Here is a 19056-nt window from a genome sequence, read left to right as displayed (position 1 = left end):
AGACCTAATTAAATTAAACAGACCTTAATAAAATACATATTCAGATGGGTTTCTAATTATTATACATGTGTGTCAGCTACAAAAACTGATTTACCATGGGCATATTGGGATATTTTATGAAAGTGATCCGATATAGCTTTATAAGGAACTCTATTTATATCAATATAATCAGTACATGACCAGTGTGACACAAATGTGTAATTTTATTCCAAGCAGGGCAAAGAGAGACATAGGGAATCTGAAGTCAAACATACATTGGTACAAGCCCTCTTCACTTTCTGTTTGGAGTCCGAATCAAACGGTTCATAAAATCACTTCCAAGATCAAGTTAATAAGAATAAAATAAAATTATCTTTACATTTCACATACTGTTAACAATCTCTTTACTAGGAAAGTGTCAGGGGAGAATTTGTTTGACTTTAAACCAATTTCTCTAAGTGAGAGTAGATTTGGGATATTTTCGAGGAATAAGATTTTCCAAAGTGAGTAACAAGTCATCACAAGCATACAGTGAGAAATGGACCCTTAGGAGAACCAAGGAGGCAAACAATCAACTAAAGAAAAGTCTTGACTATAAACCGGGTTTGTAGTTTTTAGTTCTTGGCGGCATCAGCCTGTCTTGTCCAGTTTTCCTCTTCGATTCCAGAGTCGTACTCCTCCTCAGAAGAGTCTTTAGCTGCAGCTCTGAGTGGAAAGAACAGCAATACAGTCAATGAGACTAATTAAAATGACCACAAAGTGCCATTAATCAAACGAGGCAGTACATTCAAAGTGACAGCAATGTGTGCTGGTTTACTTCGAGAACACTTTCTAGGTTATCAGTATGTATATAATAACAACAGTTTAATCATTTTTTTATTGAACCCAGAATGAGGAAACATTGTTCATTTATATTTTTTAAAAATTATACTGAGCAGATAAATATTTTTTTTCTTGTTTCGAATAATATTTATTTAATTATAAGTATTACTACAAATATTATATATATATATATATTTATTTTTATTTTTTTTTTTTTGATAAAAAATTTTCATTGCAATGTGCATTATAGTTCAAATAAATATATAAACAAATAAAAAGATGAAGGTATTTTTGAAATAAATTCTTCAAATGCATGACAGACTTACTTATATTTGAACTTTTTATTTTTCCTTAAATTTCCCACTCTCAGCACATTTGTTCTTAAAAAAAATTTAGAACTTAAGGCATTAAAAGAGTCCATAGTTCCATGTGTGTCAAAAGAGACTTTAAACTTTACTGCAGACACACAAGATGACAAAATAACAAACAAGGTCATGTCAGCTCTCACCTTATGTACTGAGGTTGTGCTTTTCCTTCAACTACTTCCTTGTTCACTTCCACGGCCACAATATCTGAATGTGGCACCTCAAACATGGGATCTAGCAGCAGTTTTTCCTGTTGGGAAATAGTGGCAGCTTATGACCTCACAAGATCACACGTCATTATACCAGCACGCCTTTGAGGAAGTGAAAACGTCACAAAACAAACAACAAAACAGCATTCTCTTACCATTATGGATCTAAGCCCACGTGCTCCGGTTTTACGCTCCAGAGCCAGTCTGGCAATCGCTCTCAGGGCATCAGGTGTCATGTTGAGATCACACTAATACAAAACAAAGACATTCAGAAACACTTCATGATTCACTTTGAATTTGTTCCACATTACATTATTTTATATCACTGACTCTCAAAGTGTGGGCTCCCTCTAGTGGTACGCAGAGGAATCACTGAATTAAATATAAATTAATGTTAAAACACTTTTACAAAGTTTGCAAGGTGGCTAAATGATGCCTGTGTTAATTTTTTTTGATCAAGTACTGTACATTTTTTACTTTACAATTAAGTACAGTACAGTTTTTATTTAACTTTTAGGTACAATACATTTTAATTTAATCATTTAAGTTTTTTATTTACCTGTATGTAAGCACAGTGCAGTGTTAATGTTCAAACTGTATTTACAATGTTTAAAGTGGCCGACAATAATAAATATTCTTATCAGGAATAAAACTGCCTCGTTTTTGAACTGTGCATAGCTGTAGCTGAATAATTAGGCCTACTACGCTACTGTATTTTAATGTTGGTCACTATGGTGGTACTTGGAGAGCCAAATATTTTCTGAGGTGGTACTTGGTGTAAAAAGTTTGAGAACCACTGTACTATATGTATATATTTACTGAATTAAAAGCACTATAAACCATCTGCTTAATAATCAAATAAAAATGTATATAAATGTAATATTAATTTAAACATTGAAAAATAACAACAGCGATAAAAGGGGGGGAAAAAATTTAAAAGGAAATAAAACATTCAAAAATGGCAAAGGGTTTATTTTATTTATATTTGTTATTATTTTTAATATTATTAAATATCATGTTATTTTAGGGTTTTAATTTTAATTAGCTTATTAAATGTCTGTTTGTGTATTAGTTTTTTTTTTTTCATTTGTGCACTTCAGTTTCTCAACAGATCTTGGACTTTGAACTTGCTTAGTGTGTGGATTCCCTTTTGTTTTCTACAAGGTGAACTGCATCTATGCACCCAGACAGTGTTGATTTAGAATCACTGATATATTTTTGCAGTTATTATTAGTTTTTATTTTATTTTCCATTTCAATTTGAAAGTTTTAGTAATTTTTTTTTTTTTCAAATGTTTTTGTCATTTTTACTAGCTTTTGTTTTTTAAAATGTGTCTATATAGATTTTTTTTTTATTAATTTTTATTTCAGCTTTAGTTATTTTAGTACTTCTTACACTAAAAGTAAATGAGAAATGATGCCTTGGCAACTAGCTGAAATAAGATTAATTTTTTAACCTATTTTATTTCCAGTACCGAAAATAATTTTCTTCATGGTTTTAGTGTAGTTTTTATTTTAGTTAACAATAATAACCCTGCACCCAGGAAATACTTATGACTACATAGACAGGCACAGGACTCTTTTTGCCGTTTGTATATTAGGCACCAACCTTGTCCATGCTGAAGAGGGTCTGATACTGAGGCACAACAGCATTGCGTGGCTCTGTGAGGATCCGCACCAGTGTCTCCTCATCAAGACTGTGCAGTGGAACCACAACAGGAAGACGGCCCACAAACTCAGGAATCATGCCGAACTCAATGAGGTCTCTGGCCTCCACGTGTTTCAGAAGCCGGTCCTTCTCCTCGATCTCGGCCACCGCAGCCACCTCTCCACCCGTGGTGTTAGCCAGGTCAGCCGCTGCCGCCGCCCGTCGACCTTTCCCCATATTAGACGGTGTTCCAAACCCAAGGTACTACATATGGAATATGAAGGCAACAGTTAGATTATATAAACATCATTTTCAGTCATGAAACTTTTCCTGCCATTTTGAATTTTCCAAAAAATCTAAATCTTCCTAGACCGTTTTTTCACCAAAATTAATTAACCAAGAAGATCTCGCATTGTGTGAATAAAACCTTGTTGTTATGCGTCAACATCCTGTTATTACTCGCCTTCTCATTCTTTCTCCTGCTGATGATACGATCAAGGCCATTAAACGCTCCAGATGCTACAAACAGGATGTTGGTGGTGTCAACTTGGACAGTTTCACCTCTCAGTTTCCTCGTGTTCTTCTCAGGAACATTAACAATAGTGCCTTCCAGTAGCTTCAGTAAACCCTATCAAAAACAATGAAACATGTCAGTCATCACCACAAAATTGTTTATTTTTTAAAATCTTGCAGTAAATACATCATATTTTTAGGAATGTCGTGGCAGAAACAAAAAAAATTAATTGCAAGATGTGAACTCAGAATTCTGAGGGAAATAAAGTCTGAATTGTGAGATGGAAATTTGCAATTGTGAGAAAAAAAATCTGAATTGTGTGACAAAAAAAAAAAATTTTAATAAAAAATGTAGCGGAAACAGGTTTTTGTAGCATTTTGCAGAAATTAGTCAATCAAAAGTTATTATTAGTGATTAAAGAAGTACAGAAATACAGATTCCAAGAATAACAGACTGTTTCTATTAATCTTTAACAGCCATGTGAGCATTCTTGTTATTTAGGGCAAAGTTCAGCTGAATATCAGTGACATATCTGAAGTGTGTGACCTAGGACATGGAATCTGGTTCATTTGTAATGACCAACCTGCTGCACTCCCTCTCCTCCCACATCCCTTAGCTGATGGATCCCAGGAACGCTACCGATCTTGTCTACTTCGTCCAAAAACACGATACCTGAAACAATTTCAACATCCAAATCAAAGTTTAATTGAACAAACTCCTGGACTACGTGGTCTGTGGTTAAATGTCACAGGAAGTGTTACCTTGTTGAGCTTTCTCAATCACATAGTTGGCGTCCTGCAGTAGCTTTGCGATGACTGACTCTATGTCCTCTCCCACGTAACCTGCCTGAGTGAGGGTGGTGCAGTCACAGATCGCAAAGGGAACATCCAGGCATTTGGCCAGCGTTTGGGCCAGAAGTGTTTTCCCTGTAGTTCAGATTAGTTAGGTTTCTAGTTGTTCATATTAGCACACTTTACTCAAGACATCATTTTTAGGCTGCTTTTATTCAATACATTACCATTCAAAAGTCTGGGTTCGGTACGATTTTTTAAAAAATGTTTTTTGAAAGAAGCCTCTTAGGCTTACCAAAGCTGTTTTTATTTGATCAAACTATAGTAAAACAGTGATATTTTGAAATATTGTTACAATACAAAAAAGAACTGTGAAGCTGCATCTTCAGCATCATAACTCCAGTCTTCAGTGTCACATGATCCTTCAGAAATCATTCTGATATGCTGCTCAAGAAACATTTCTTATTATCAATGTTAAAAACAGTCCTGCTGCAATATATTTGTGGAAATGGTGATACATTTTTTCAGCATTCTTTGATGAATAGAAATCTTTGGTTACCTTCTACATGTCTTTACTGTCACTTTTGATCAATTTAATGCATCCTTGCTGAATAAAAGTACTAACTGTTTTTAAAAGATCTTACTGACCCCAAGCTTTTGAACAACTGTCAAATTGTACACAACACTGAAAGTGTGTTTCTGTCTCACCTGAGCCGGTGGGGCCCAGCAGCACTATGTTGCTCTTCTCTAGTTTGATGTCAGCGTGTGTGGAGTCCAGTACTTCTCCTCCTCTCTTCTCTGGAGGCGCCTGCTGGTTCAGCTGCTGCTGCATGGAGGCGCCCAGAGCGTTTCCATGAGGACTGATCCCTGCGATCTGCAGCAGCTCTGGACAAATTACATAACAAAAGCAAAAACAAAACAAAACATAAACATAAACAGTTTCACCTCTCAGTTTCCCCGTGTTCTTCTCAGGAACATTAACAATAGTGCCTTCCAGTAGCTTCAGTAAACCCTATCAAAAACAATGAAACATGTCAGTCATCACCACAAAATTGTTTATTTTTTAAAATCTTGCAGTAAATACATCATATTTTTAGGAATGACTCAAATCTGTTTTCTGAAGTCACAAATCGTTATTTTGACAAAAATATTTTAGAAGCTGCATTTTAGTGAAGCTTGTTTCAGCCACAGAATACAAAAACCTAAAAAAACATTTTTTTTAAGTATGTATATACATTACCATTCAAAAGTCTGGGTTCGGTACGATTTTTTAAAAAATGTTTTTTGAAAGAAGCCTCTTAGGCTTACCAAAGCTGTTTTTATTTGATCAAACTATAGTAAAACAGTGATATTTTGAAATATTGTTACAATACAAAAAAGAACTGTGAAGCTGCATCTTCAGCATCATAACTCCAGTCTTCAGTGTCACATGATCCTTCAGAAATCATTCTGATATGCTGCTCAAGAAACATTTCTTATTATCAATGTTAAAAACAGTCCTGCTGCAATATATTTGTGGAAATGGTGATACATTTTTTCAGCATTCTTTGATGAATAGAAATCTTTGGTTACCTTCTACATGTCTTTACTGTCACTTTTGATCAATTTAATGCATCCTTGCTGAATAAAAGTACTAACTGTTTTTAAAAGATCTTACTGACCCCAAGCTTTTGAACAACTGTCAAATTGTACACAACACTGAAAGTGTGTTTCTGTCTCACCTGAGCCGGTGGGGCCCAGCAGCACTATGTTGCTCTTCTCTAGTTTGATGTCAGCGTGTGTGGAGTCCAGTACTTCTCCTCCTCTCTTCTCTGGAGGCGCCTGCTGGTTCAGCTGCTGCTGCATGGAGGCGCCCAGAGCGTTTCCATGAGGACTGATCCCTGCGATCTGCAGCAGCTCTGGACAAATTACATAACAAAAGCAAAAACAAAACAAAACATAAACATAAAAAGCTAAAATGATTACTTTTTGGAGCTTAGGGCATTCAGAAATGACTTCTGACTTTCAGGGAATTTTCATTATGCATATAATAATTCAGTGCTTTGAAAATCTCACCTTAACAAACATGTTTTATGTCTTACATAATTAGTCCAGTTTACATAAGACCTTTAAAATGAATGTTCCACAGATATAAACTTCTCACTCATTATGTTAACGTTAATGCACTTACTGTGACAGCCTATAAGGCAAGACATTCAAAAACAGTTTGAATCAAAACATTCAAAGCTCAACATGTTTGTTAAACCATCTTTACGATACAAAGGTATAATATTTAAGATAAATTCAATATAAATTTGCACAGGCAAAATAGCCAATTTTTTTCAATCAAACTGAGGAATGAGCTGAAATTATTATTTGTTGTAAATGACAGCACATACGACGTCGAATCAGATTAGTATTAATTAGACATTAGAACCGAACATTTCTTTAAGAGTCAATTTGTTAAAAAAACCAAAACATATTAAGCAAATCATTAATTGAAATAAAGCTAAAATCAATTAAAATATAACTGGTAAAAAACTTTAACGGTCAAATTTGTTGCTTTTGCAAATGACTAACAAAAACAGTTGAAATACAAATGTTACTAATACTAAATAAAAAATAAAGCTAAATAGACATGTATTTAAAAAAAAAACTAATGACAAACAGTATTATTATATATAAAAATATATATAAAATTAAAAGCTAATCTTTTAGTTTTATTTCACAACTAGCAAGAAGAAAGTACATATTTTGGTGCTGTAGTTATCTGTTATTTTAAGATTATTTATACTTTGCTGCATGCGTGCACTGTTAACTGGTAAGGTCAAATTGCTTCGTGTACACAGCTGCTCTATTCACAGGATCTAAAGGGATTTCCTGGGACAAGAACTTCTGAAAGCTGCATATGACAAAAGCGACACATGAACCAGCAGCTAAATCAGGTCACTAGGGCACTCTCCTTCTCTGCTTATCTGGTAAAACAGAACAGCATTGTTTCTAAAACATGCATTGTAACTTACATTGTCAATGTCAACATATTCTGTTACACCAAATACACAAAATAATGATCTTTAAAAAAGCATCATATGACTCCTTTAATATAACACTTCAACAGTGACAAAGGTTAAAGGAAATGAAGAAAACTGACTGATGTTTTTTGGCATTTGTACAACACCCAACAAAAATCAAAGCAAACTAAAACAACACAGAACAGATTTGTTTAGAAAAATAAATGGCTTAAATGACACAGACAATAATGCAGATTATGGGTGTTGACATACACTTACTTGTAAACCTGTATTCATCCTCCCGTCGTCTTAGCTCTAGCTCTACAGAGAAAGGAGGACAGTTCACTACCAATTCCCACAGAACAAGAAACCTCGACCTATTCAGTAAACTCTGCTGCAAAATTGCAGCTGAATTGTACAAATGGCCAAATGACAAAAAAATGACAGATTTCATTAAATGCTGCTGTTGGATTATATACTAATGGACAGAGTACATCACAATGGAGGCTATACTGGCTTCTAAAATGAGAAGATTAGAAGATTCAAGAAGGTACACAATGGAAACCTATCATGGAAGGCTTGTCAAACATGACTCAAGCAAAATAAATAAAAAGACCATTTAAAGGAAAAGCTCACCCAAAAATGAAATTATTCATATTACTCACCCTTATGTCATCCAAGATGTAGATGAGTTGGTTTCTTCATCGTAACACATTTAGAGAATTATTATATCACTTGCTCACCAATGGATCCTCTGCAGTGAATGGGTGCCGTCAGAATGAGAGTCCAAACAGCTGATAAATACATCACAATAATCCCACATGACTCCAGTCCATCAATTAACATCTTGTGAAGCGAAAAGCTGCATGTCTGTAATAACAAATCTAAATCGAAGGCGTTTTCACGTTAAGCCGCTGCTTCTGGCTAAAACACGTGTCCATAATCCATAATAATGCTTTCAGTGTGACATTTTTGTTTGTTTCTTACAAACACGCAGCTTTTCACTTCACAAGACATTAATTTGATGGAGTGGAGTCATGTGGATTACTTTTGGATTATCGTTATGTTTTTAGTGGTTGAACGGATCACAGTTGATCTGTAATCCATACGGACCAAGCCCCACGGTTCGGCACGCATGTGATCCGCGGATGAATGGCAAAATTTAACCATAATAGAGTGAAAGTTTACCATTTGTACGTGTTTAAACATGCAAGCGATTTTAAACCATTCCAGTGAAGGAAAAGGCAAAAGGGAACTCGATTCGTTACTCGCACGCTGTTTTCAGACTGTGCCACGAACACCGAACTGAATCCTCTTTCATATCTCCTTGCGTTTGAACAGACACATATACACATAAAATTATGACAAAATATCGATCTCCACAATCATTCTGGTAAATGTAGTTGGTTATGTCTTAAGTAAACGAGAACAGCTGAGAAAGAAATCAGATGTGTATCATTGTATTGGATCCATGCATTAGGGGCCTCAAGTATAAACGTTGCGCACCCACAAAATAATGTGCGTATGCGGTTTTCCACGCACGTATCTGGACTTATAAAAAATAAACGATGTAAATATGTGCGCACCTTACGGATGCTCTTGACTGTGCATATGCACTCTTTTTCCTGGAGTGAGAAAAGTAATGAAGTAAACAAGGATTTTAAACTGTTTTCATTACGATATACACATTTACATTAAATATTCCACTCTCATTAATGGAGATAAACACTCAAATTCGCCTACATAAAGTCATTACCCAGAAGCTAAACCAAAATTATATGAATTTAGACATATTTGTAGTGGATGGCCTTGATCACTTTTCCTGTGGCATGCTATGTTTTAATGACAGCAAGGAGTGCTTTAATAATTCATATTTAAACTAAACTGCAGATCTCACGTTATGAGAATTTTTTTTAGCAAGAACAATGATCAATGATGCGCACTTACTTCGATATTATGACGGATACTGCTGGATTCGGTGGTGGAACGGTCCATTGTCCGGTCTGAATAGGATCAATGATATAGCTTACTGTATAAACGCAGCTGCACGGAGGTGTTGATGTCGTGTGAAGGCATCTCCACAACATTACGAAAAATACCACTGTAGGCCTATTTGAAGGATACAGCTTGAAAAAAAACGGTAAGATTTGCGTTTCCTTTTTAAAATACTTCGTCAGTGACGCGCCGAATCAGACAACTGTATTTACACTGCAATATAGGCTTATCTGTTTCCACTAAAAATAGCTAAAAGATGTTCACCTTTTCATAAAAACTGATCAATTTAATTTTATTTGAATTGTTTAAAACAATTGAAACACTATTTGGCCAGTGGAAAAGATTGAGGTCAACTTCTAAAATAGGCTATTTATCTGAGAACTAAACAGTTTTGTTTTTATGGATATTTTGATATATTTATTCTAAAACATACTGGATGATTTTGGCAATAAAAATGAATGTGGCACAAATGGCATTTATAGTCCGTATCTCATAATTCCTTAACGTCCTGTACCTTTGACGGTGTTAAACATGGTGTCGCGTGGATGGGAATATGCATGGAAATTATATGCAGATGAGGTTATGCATCGTAAAACTCGGTGTTGTATGCCCCATATATTGTTATTTCGGGGAGGAGACGGGGTGGAAATGCACATACGCACAATCTTCCCCTGACTGGAATTTATAAAGGGATTTTTGTGCAGGTTCTGGTGTATCTGAAAACTTTTGTGCGTACGCAAAATCTAGCTTTTGTGCGTACGTACACTTTTAGTATGAAATCTACTTACAAGTTTTATACATGAGGCCCCAGGTCTTAAAGGGACAGCAGCCTATAAATACCAGCTGCTGTTATTAAAGCTCATCAAACATCAAAAAACCTTTGACAAAGATTAATCTATATTTAATTTATAAGTGAACACTATTCAGTGTTATTTTACACTTAATTATTACATTTCTGTACTAAATTATTATTATTATTATATAATTACTATATTTAAGTACTAAATGGAAATCAAAGTTACATTGAAATATTTTTTCTTTTCTTGTTGATCTGAAAAACGACTCGATCCGTGGCTCAAAAACCATAATATGATCTGAACCGTGAGATTTGTGATCCGTTGAACCACTAGATGTTTTTATCAACTGTTTGGACTCTCATTCTGACGGCATCCATTCACTGCAGAGGATCCACTGGTGAGCAAATGATGAAATGCTAAATTTCTCCAAATCTGTTCTGATGAAGAAAAAAAAAACCTCATCTACATCTTGTTAATTTACAGCAAATTTTCATTTTTGTGTGAATTATTCTTTTAAAAGTGGGATATGATATCATTCTCATATATATGATATGTAAAGGAATAGCACACTTCAATGAACCTTTAATGTTTTTTTTAAAAAGCTGGATTCATTTTCATTTTAATCTTCGAAGCACAAAAACCTGTGTGTTTTACCAAAGAGTCACTTCTCCATTTTGTGCTTTCAACTGATGGAGTGAAACCTGGCTTTCTGAGGACACCAAGTATAATTTGTATCCTGGAACAGATTAATTTCCTAATGGCTATGAGTCTCTTACATAAGAACCATTTAGTGAAAACCACCTGTTCCTACCTTCTATGTGTATTCAACACACATACACATGCTCTGCAGTACAAACCTCGAGGAGTGAGGGAGGCCTGTTTCTCCACCTCCACCTGCTGCTGCCTGGAGCCTGCCGGCATGTTGTTGTAGATGCGTTTATAATGATTGTACACGGCCACCGACAGAACCTTCTTAGCATGATCCTGACCCACAACATACTTATCAAGATAAGCATAGATCTGCAAGAAAACAAAAACAGAGACATTACACGCAAAGGTGGGAACCACCAGTTAACCTTGGGCGTTCCACTGCTTTAAAATCTCAAAGTTAAAAGAATATTTACCTTTTTAGGTGGCGGAGGGGGTTTCTGCTGGAAAGCCAACTTGACCGCTTCCGCTGCAGACTCTGGGTCTTTACTCAAACTCTTCTTAGTGTCAACTAAAATATTATATGAAATGAAGTACTCACAAACAAATGTTTCTACATGTGTGCAAGGATCTCCACATTTGGGGCATCTCAGCTGACTTCCTCCTTTGCCGGAATTACTAGAGCTGCTTCTTTTACCACTTCCTTCACCAACTGATTTCTTTAAAGGAAAACAAAGTAAAAAAAAAAAAACAATTTCCAGGAAGAGAATTAATTACACTGGCAAAGTTATTACATCTTTCTCAGACCCTTGTTGTCAGAGAATAAGGAGTTATTTGTCATCTTACCTTTCCACCATCTCCATCTTTCATCCCATCTTTTGAAGCATAATACACAGTCGTCTCGGAGAACGACCTCACGGGGACGCGGTGCCCCAGACGAACCTCAAGAGTCCCCCGGCGGCTCAGTGACAGTAACTGGATTCTGGAGCCGGATATTCCTGTGTCATAAACAACACAAACATCACTCAAAATAACAATAACAATAATGGTATGAAGTCATATTGTTTGAAGAGCCTCTACAGGACATTGGCAACAAAAATCACACTTTACTGGAACACAAATCCAAACCATAAGATAAATAATGTTTCTAATCAGACTAAGTTACATACGTCTTGACAAACCAAGTCATTTAATTTTAATATTATGAATCGTGAAATAAATTTTAAATAATCACCAGGCCAAACTAACTAATGGCATTCAATAAACAACTAAATAAATTCATTAGAGTCGTAGGTTGTCATTTTAATAAATAATCTTATTATATAAACAATGCGCATATGTACTGCAGTAGAAGTAGTTGACAAATGTCCAGTGTTATTAAAAATGTTTCTTTATGAAGCATTTAAAAATACATTTTTCAAAATGAAAGCTGATTTGTAATTTCTTTTTTATAATCGTAACGTTACATCATGGTTTGTTTCTATATTGTTGTTAGCGCACTAGCAGCAGCGCTAGCCAACTAACTAGGCTAAGAAACAAACAAACATCAATATTTTTCAAAAGATTAACTTTCTTCTTACCTTTATGAGCTGAATTTATGAGATTTCTCGCTGCTGACGCACACGTACACGACATGTTTGAGTGTTGTTGTGTTTTTGACGAACTGAATCTGTTGAATTTGAGAAGCGCTGGAAGCTTAGCGCTAGCTGAGAGCTAACGTTAACGCACTGAAAGCCATTCAATACAGGCCCGACAATAATAAATTACTTAACCTCAATCTGCGAATTAAATAATAATCAATCACATTAATAAACGAAATACGTTATTTTGGGAGCTGCTGTAGGCAGCTGAACTAAACCCACACTGCTGTCTCAGGCAAGACACTGAAACGAGTAAACAACTGAGGACACTTTTGAGTCACTGAATCATTCTGACCGAATCTTCAAAGATTCAAAGAATCATTAGGGTCAGTGAATCGCTCAGTCAATGAATCACTTGCGTCACTGAACTAATTTAGTAGTGAATCAAATTAATCAATAGATCACTAAAGCCAGTGAATCAGTCTTTAACAATGAACAAACAGTGTGTTTTACAGTGAGCGGAAACAAAATGTCCATCACCACAACTACAGTACAACTACTCACTTGTATCACTACACACTGTCACGAAACTGTACAGTTTCAACTAACTAAGTAAATAAAACCATATGAATGATTTTCATTAAACAAAATTACTAAAGATGCAAAACAAAAAATGTATAAAAATGAAAAAATAAATAAATAAATAAAATGTATAGCCTAAATGCACTGTAAGTCGCTTTGGATAAAAGCGTCTGCTAAATGCATAAATTATAATTATTATAAATTATTAATTATAAAACAAAGTCATTCAGTTTAGGGAAACGTGGACAGACATACCTAATATTTAATATAGTGCTGTCAAACGATTAAAGCCATAAAAGCTTTAATCGTGATTAATTGCATCCAAAATAAGCGTTTCAGTGTATTAGTAATATTTTAAAATTGTGTGTGTAATGAGATGTTATATATTTGATATAAAATATTAAAATAGCGCTGTCAAACGATTAATCGCATCCAAAATAAAAGTTTTTGTTTACATAATATGTGTGTACTATGTACATTTATTATGTATATATAAATATATTTACACACACATGCATGTATATATTTCAGAGAAATATGTTATTTTTATATATTAAATATATTTATATATAATATAAAATATAAGAATATGAATATATAAATGTATAAACGTAAATATTTTCAAAATATATACTGTATGTGTGTGTATTTATATATACATAATAAATGTACACAGTACACATACATATATAATGTAAACAATAACTTTTATTTTGGATGCGATTAATCGTTTGACAGCACTAATTTAATATTTTATATCAAATATATAACATCTAATTACACACAACATTTTAAAATATTACTAATACACTGAAACACCCCCCAAATTTTTTTTTTGTTCGTTTTGTTTTTTTGGGTGAACTGTTCCTTTAAAAGCGCCCCGTGGCACCCGTTCGCGGGTGCTGATTGGCTGATGTGATCGTGTGCCATCAATCGTTTGTTGGCTGCGGAAGTTGTGGTCATGTGATTCAGCGAATGGCTCCAATGTTTTTCAAATCTGTGGATGAAAGTCAATAAAAGGTGATTTATTTCACAAATCAGCACGGTAATATTTACTCATCTATCGCTCGAAATAGTCTCCTGATGTATGATGTTATGAAGCGTAAACAAACGCCAGTTTTGTAGAGGCAGATGTTGTGTTTTTGAGCATCTAAAACAATTTTATGTCCGTTTTTTATTGATTGATTATTTCGGAGAAACCGTCGATTTATAATTTGCACTGCAGGAACTGTGTATGTGCGTTCGCCTGTCGCATTTACTCACGAGATCATTTTGTACTCCAGTCACATGTTTTTCTATGGTGATATACTGTACATGAAAGAGGTATAAAATCAATGACACAGTACCTTTTCTTTGCATCTAAATTACAAGCTTTGAGTCGATCGTGTCAGTTATTCTGTGAAACATACACGTATTTAACCTCACCTTTCATTTGCATTTAAGCAATGGAGGAGATAAGAGTATCTCCTGACTATAACTGGTTCAGAAGCACCGTGCCTCTGAAAAGAGTAAGTTCATTTATCTTTCTATCGGTAACAATTTAATATAGGGACCAATTTTCACTATTAACTAGTTGCTTATTAGCATGCCTATTATTTGCATATTGGCTGTTTATTATATTGGCTGTATATTATTTACATATAGGCTGTTTATTCTTATATTCTGCAGGACCATATCCTACCCAATACCTAAATTTAACAACTACCTTATTAACTATTAATAATCAGCAAATTAGGAGTTTGAGGCAAAAGTCGTAGCTAATGGTTTGTTAATAGCTAGAATTGGACCTTAAAATAAAGTGTGATCTATCTATCCATCTATCTATCTATCTAAGTTCATTTGTGGTAGAAAACAATGCATAATTGTCATTTGACATTGTTAACTAACATTTAAAAAAAAAAGTATAGTTAAAATTAAATGAAATAGAACTTCCATAAATGTAAATTAGAATAATATATGTATATTATGAGGCTGATGTTGCGCATTTGTGAGACGTCTTGCCTGTGCATCTTCTGTAGATAATCGTGGATGATGATGACAGTAAAGTCTGGTCGTTGTATGATGCTGGGCCGAAAAGCATCAGGTGCCCCATCATCTTCCTCCCGCCTGTGAGTGGCACGGCAGAGGTTTTCTTCCAGCAGGTGCTGGCTCTCTCCGGATGGGGCTACCGCGTCATCTCTGTATGTTTTCACATCAACTACAGATAGTCCTGCTGGAATAGATATCTGTTAACAATTGAAAGCTTTATTCAGTTGATTTCCATTTCAAAAATGGCATTTTGCATAACTAACATGTCCCTTTGCTTCTCTTCTGACACTATTGCTTTTTTTTCTTTTTTATTCCATGATGTGTAACTTGATATTGCCGTATCCAGCTCCAGTATCCTGTCTATTGGGATCTGTTGGAATTTTGTGATGGATTTAGGAAGCTTTTAGACCACTTACAACTGGACAAGGTACGGTGTATTGATTGTTTTATATATACAAGACGAGAAATGGGTCTCTTTCACAACCTGTTTTTTGTTCTCTGTCTGCGCAGGTGCATTTGTTTGGTGCCTCTCTGGGAGGATTCCTGGCTCAGAAATTTGCTGAAGTCACGCATAAATCTCCCAGAGTTCATTCTCTGATCCTGTGCAACTCATTTAGCGACACATCGATCTTCAACCAGACTTGGACAGCAAACAGGTTATACCGGATACTTTTACAGTGGTAACGTCTCCATCATTGTGCATTTGTCTCATGTATAATGTTTCTTTTCTAGTTTCTGGTTGATGCCTGCTTTCATGCTCAAAAAGATTGTGCTTGGTAACTTTGCCAAAGGACCTGTGGACCCAAAAATGGCAGATGCAATTGACTTTATGGTTGACAGAGTGAGTATTTCTACTGTACTACTGACTGTTTACAGTGTTGATGATATAATTAATGTAATGCTACAATATTTGGCCTACCTCTAGTAAAATGTCACCAAAAAATGATTAAAAATCATACATTCAGAGCATTTCTCGAAGTCGGTTTGTTGCCTTAAGGACATTTAATATGCACATGAAATGTGTAAATATGCAAACTTTCATTGTACTGAAATAGTTTTGTGAAAAGTGAAAACTGCACATAAATCAAACCACATTTAGTGCTTCTTCTGGATTGATGTAGTTAGTAATAGATCTCATACTGATGTGTGAAGGTAATTTGTCTCACTCTTTGCTCATTTATCAACAAAGCGCGCTCTGTTTGTGCTTCAGCTGGAAAGCCTGAACCAGAGTGAACTGGCCTCTCGACTCACGCTGAACTGCCAAAACTCCTATGTGGAACCTCACAAGATAAAGGATATTGCCGTCACTATAATGGATGTAGGTCTTATTTATACACTACCGGTCGAAAGTCTGAAATAGTTGCGATTTTTTTTCAGTTGTTTTGATCACCAAACCTGCATTTATTTGATCAAAAATATAGTAAAAACTGTAATATTGTGATGTTGTGTTTCTTATTTGAAGATATATTAAAATGTAATTTATTTCTGTGATGCAGAAAGCTGAATTTTCAGCATCATTACTCCAGTCTTCAGTGTCACATGATCCTACAGAAATCATTCTAATATGTTGATCTGCTACTCAATTATTAATTATTATTGCTGCTCAATTATTATTAATGGTATTATAATCAATTTTGAAAATGGTTTTGCTGCTTTGTAAAAACTGGTATATTTTTTCCAGGATTCTTTGATGAATAGAAAGTTCAGTGAAAGCATTAATTTGAAATAGACATTTTTTGTAATATTATAAATGTTGTTAATGTCACCTTTGATCAATTTAATGTGGCACTGATGTAAAAAAGTTATTTTATTTTTTTTACCTTGTGCATCACAATTTCCACAAAAATATTATGCAGCAAAAACCCTTTTCAACGTAATAAGAAATTTCTTAAAGGCAGGGTAAGGTGATTTGGTTCAAAACATTGTTATGCTGGTTGAAAGTCTTTTTACATCCCAATAAGTTAAGTGGTCTAAATGTATTTATATCATCTGTGGAAGGCATAAGACCATAAAATGTTCGTCCAATCAAAATGGTCGGTCTGAACATTACGATAGCCTGATGCCCAGGGTTGCCAGGTTTTCACAACAAAACCTGCCCAATTGCTACTCAAAACTAGCCCAATCGCGTTGCGGGGGGTAAAATACACATAAAATACATGTTTTTTGGCAGGGTTACCCTAGTAAAATTCGCATTCCAGGGGCTAAATATCACGTTATTGGGGTCGCTTCAACCTGCGGACATGAAAAACAACCCGCGGCAACCGCGTTAAAGGGATAGTTCACCCAAAAATGAAAATTCTGTAATTATTTACTTACCCTCATGTCATTCTAAACCCGTAAGACCTTCGTTCATCTTCGGAACACAAATTAAGATATTTTTGATGGAATCTGAGAGCTGTCTGACCCTGCATAGGTTACTACCACGATCAAGGTCCAGAAATGTAGCAAGGAGATCTGTAAAATAAACCATGTGACATCAGGGGTTCAACTGTAATTTACGAAGCTACGAGAATACTTATTGTGCGCAAAAGAAAAAAACAAAAAAAGACTTTATTCAACAGTCTCCTCCGCGTCACCCTGTAGTGCCATTTTGGAGAATATCCACTGAACGTAAACAGCATATGCTGTTTTGTGTCAGCTGTGCCACACGGATATGCTGTTTACGTCGTTTACGCTTTGATTTGAACGAAAACAGCATATGCTGTTTACGTTCAGTGGATATTCTCCAAAATGGCGCTACAGGGTGACGTGGAGGAGACTAATTGTTGAATAAAGTCGTTTTTTGTTTTTTTCTTTTGCGCACAAAAAGTATTCTCGTAGCTTCGTAAATTACGGTTGAACCCCTGATGTCACATGGTTTATTTTACAGATCTCCTTGCTATGTTTCTGGGCCTTGATCGTGGTAATTACATTGCTGTCTATGGGAGGGTCAGAGAGCTCTCGGATTTTATCAAACATATCTTAATTTGTGCTCCGAAGATGAACGAAGGTCTTACGGGTTTGGAACAACATGAAGGTGAGTAATTAATGACAGAATTTTCATTTTTGGGTGAACTATCCATTTAAAGTAGACCAATTCCACGGAAAAAAAACGCAGACTTAGCAACACTGCTGATGCCTGAACGCGTTCGTGTGGTTTGGAGGAGGCGTGGCTTTGCAAATTGTTTTTGCAGGGAGAGTGGGGATCTTGCTTTCAAACCTAACTTGCTATCGCTAGCCTTTCCGGAATCGCCTACCCTACCTTTAAGCACCAAACCAGCATATTAGAATGAATCAGCGTTTCCATCACAGGAGTAAGTTATATTTTAAAGGGGTTATATGATGTTGCTAAAAAGAACATTATTTTGTGTATTTGGTGTAATGAAATGTGTTTATGCGGTTTAAGGTTAAAAAAACACATTATTTTCCACATACTGTACATTATTGTTTCTCCTCTATGCCCCGCCTTTCTGAAACACGTCGATTTTGGTCGGTCTGAAAAGCAAGGTGTGCTGTGATTGGCCAGCTTTGTAAATACAACTTAACCACTGATTTCTAGTCGTGTCCTCTTTTGGAAGGCCAAACAAAGTAGTTTCACTTTCACAACAAAACACAGCGTCACACACGGCGGCCTAGAGTGAGCAGAGGCGGGGGGCTAGAGTGAGGAATGCCCGGAGGGCTAGAGTGAGCAGAGGCGGCGGATTCGACGAAGGAGCGTCCGGAGGGCTTGCGGCAACCACATGTGACGACCCCGGGCTGGACTCCGCTTCGTCCACGGTGAAAGCCGATCCGGCGATCCACAGCGCAAAGTTGTTGTATTTCCTCAGCGACCAGCACGGATCAGCTCTAGGCATGACGAAGCAGATATCATCCTCTTTTGGAAGGCCAAACAAAGTAGTTTCGCTTTCACAACGAAACACAGCACCTTCACGACATGGCGGCGACGGCAACAACAATACTACAGCAAGAATAGAAGTTACTCCTTTCTTTGCGTGAACATTTGGGCGGCGTTATGCAAATCTTCCCACACAGTGACGTAGGTATGTGGAGGCGTGTTAGAACGAGCCGTTTTAGGTAGGTGTGGCTGACTCTTAACTTTTATAAAGAATATCTCTTTGGATTTGAGACTT

General features: G+C 35.7%; 2 protein-coding genes across 3 annotated transcripts in view; one reads left to right on the top strand and one right to left on the bottom strand.

Annotated features, from left to right (window-relative positions):
- Positions 1-6: 6 nt before the first annotated feature.
- On the bottom strand, positions 7-12686 carry LOC107685209 (ATP-dependent Clp protease ATP-binding subunit clpX-like, mitochondrial). The gene is made up of 13 exons (XM_016481721.1): positions 12338-12686; positions 11604-11755; positions 11234-11476; positions 10967-11129; positions 7597-7638; positions 6049-6225; positions 4298-4462; positions 4120-4208; positions 3486-3650; positions 2984-3286; positions 1531-1623; positions 1310-1416; positions 7-684 (listed from the first exon to the last, which is right to left on the bottom strand). The coding sequence occupies exons 1-13, from the start codon at positions 12390-12392 to the stop codon at positions 594-596; spliced, it is 1845 nt and encodes a 614-aa protein (XP_016337207.1). The 5' UTR covers positions 12393-12686; the 3' UTR covers positions 7-593.
- A 1149-nt stretch (positions 12687-13835) lies between these two features.
- The window catches only part of LOC107685233 (maspardin-like), a 7467-nt gene continuing 2246 nt past the window's right edge, over positions 13836-19056 (top strand). Inside the window, exons 1-7 of one of the 2 annotated variants that reach the window (XM_016481749.1) lie at positions 13836-13964; positions 14363-14427; positions 14938-15099; positions 15294-15374; positions 15458-15603; positions 15680-15788; positions 16158-16265. In XM_016481749.1, the coding sequence (XP_016337235.1) occupies positions 14365-14427; positions 14938-15099; positions 15294-15374; positions 15458-15603; positions 15680-15788; positions 16158-16265 (669 nt within the window). In that variant the 5' untranslated portion in view covers positions 13836-13964; positions 14363-14364. The remainder of the gene's footprint in view (positions 13965-14362; positions 14428-14937; positions 15100-15293; positions 15375-15457; positions 15604-15679; positions 15789-16157; positions 16266-19056) is intronic. The other variant, XM_016481748.1, reaches the window with a different exon arrangement.

The sequence above is a fragment of the Sinocyclocheilus anshuiensis genome, unplaced genomic scaffold (assembly GCF_001515605.1).
Source record: "Sinocyclocheilus anshuiensis isolate Anshui unplaced genomic scaffold, SAMN03320099.WGS_v1.1 scaffold333, whole genome shotgun sequence".
Taxonomy (NCBI): domain Eukaryota; kingdom Metazoa; phylum Chordata; class Actinopteri; order Cypriniformes; family Cyprinidae; genus Sinocyclocheilus; species Sinocyclocheilus anshuiensis.
This window is presented reverse-complemented; position numbering and strand designations above follow the sequence as displayed.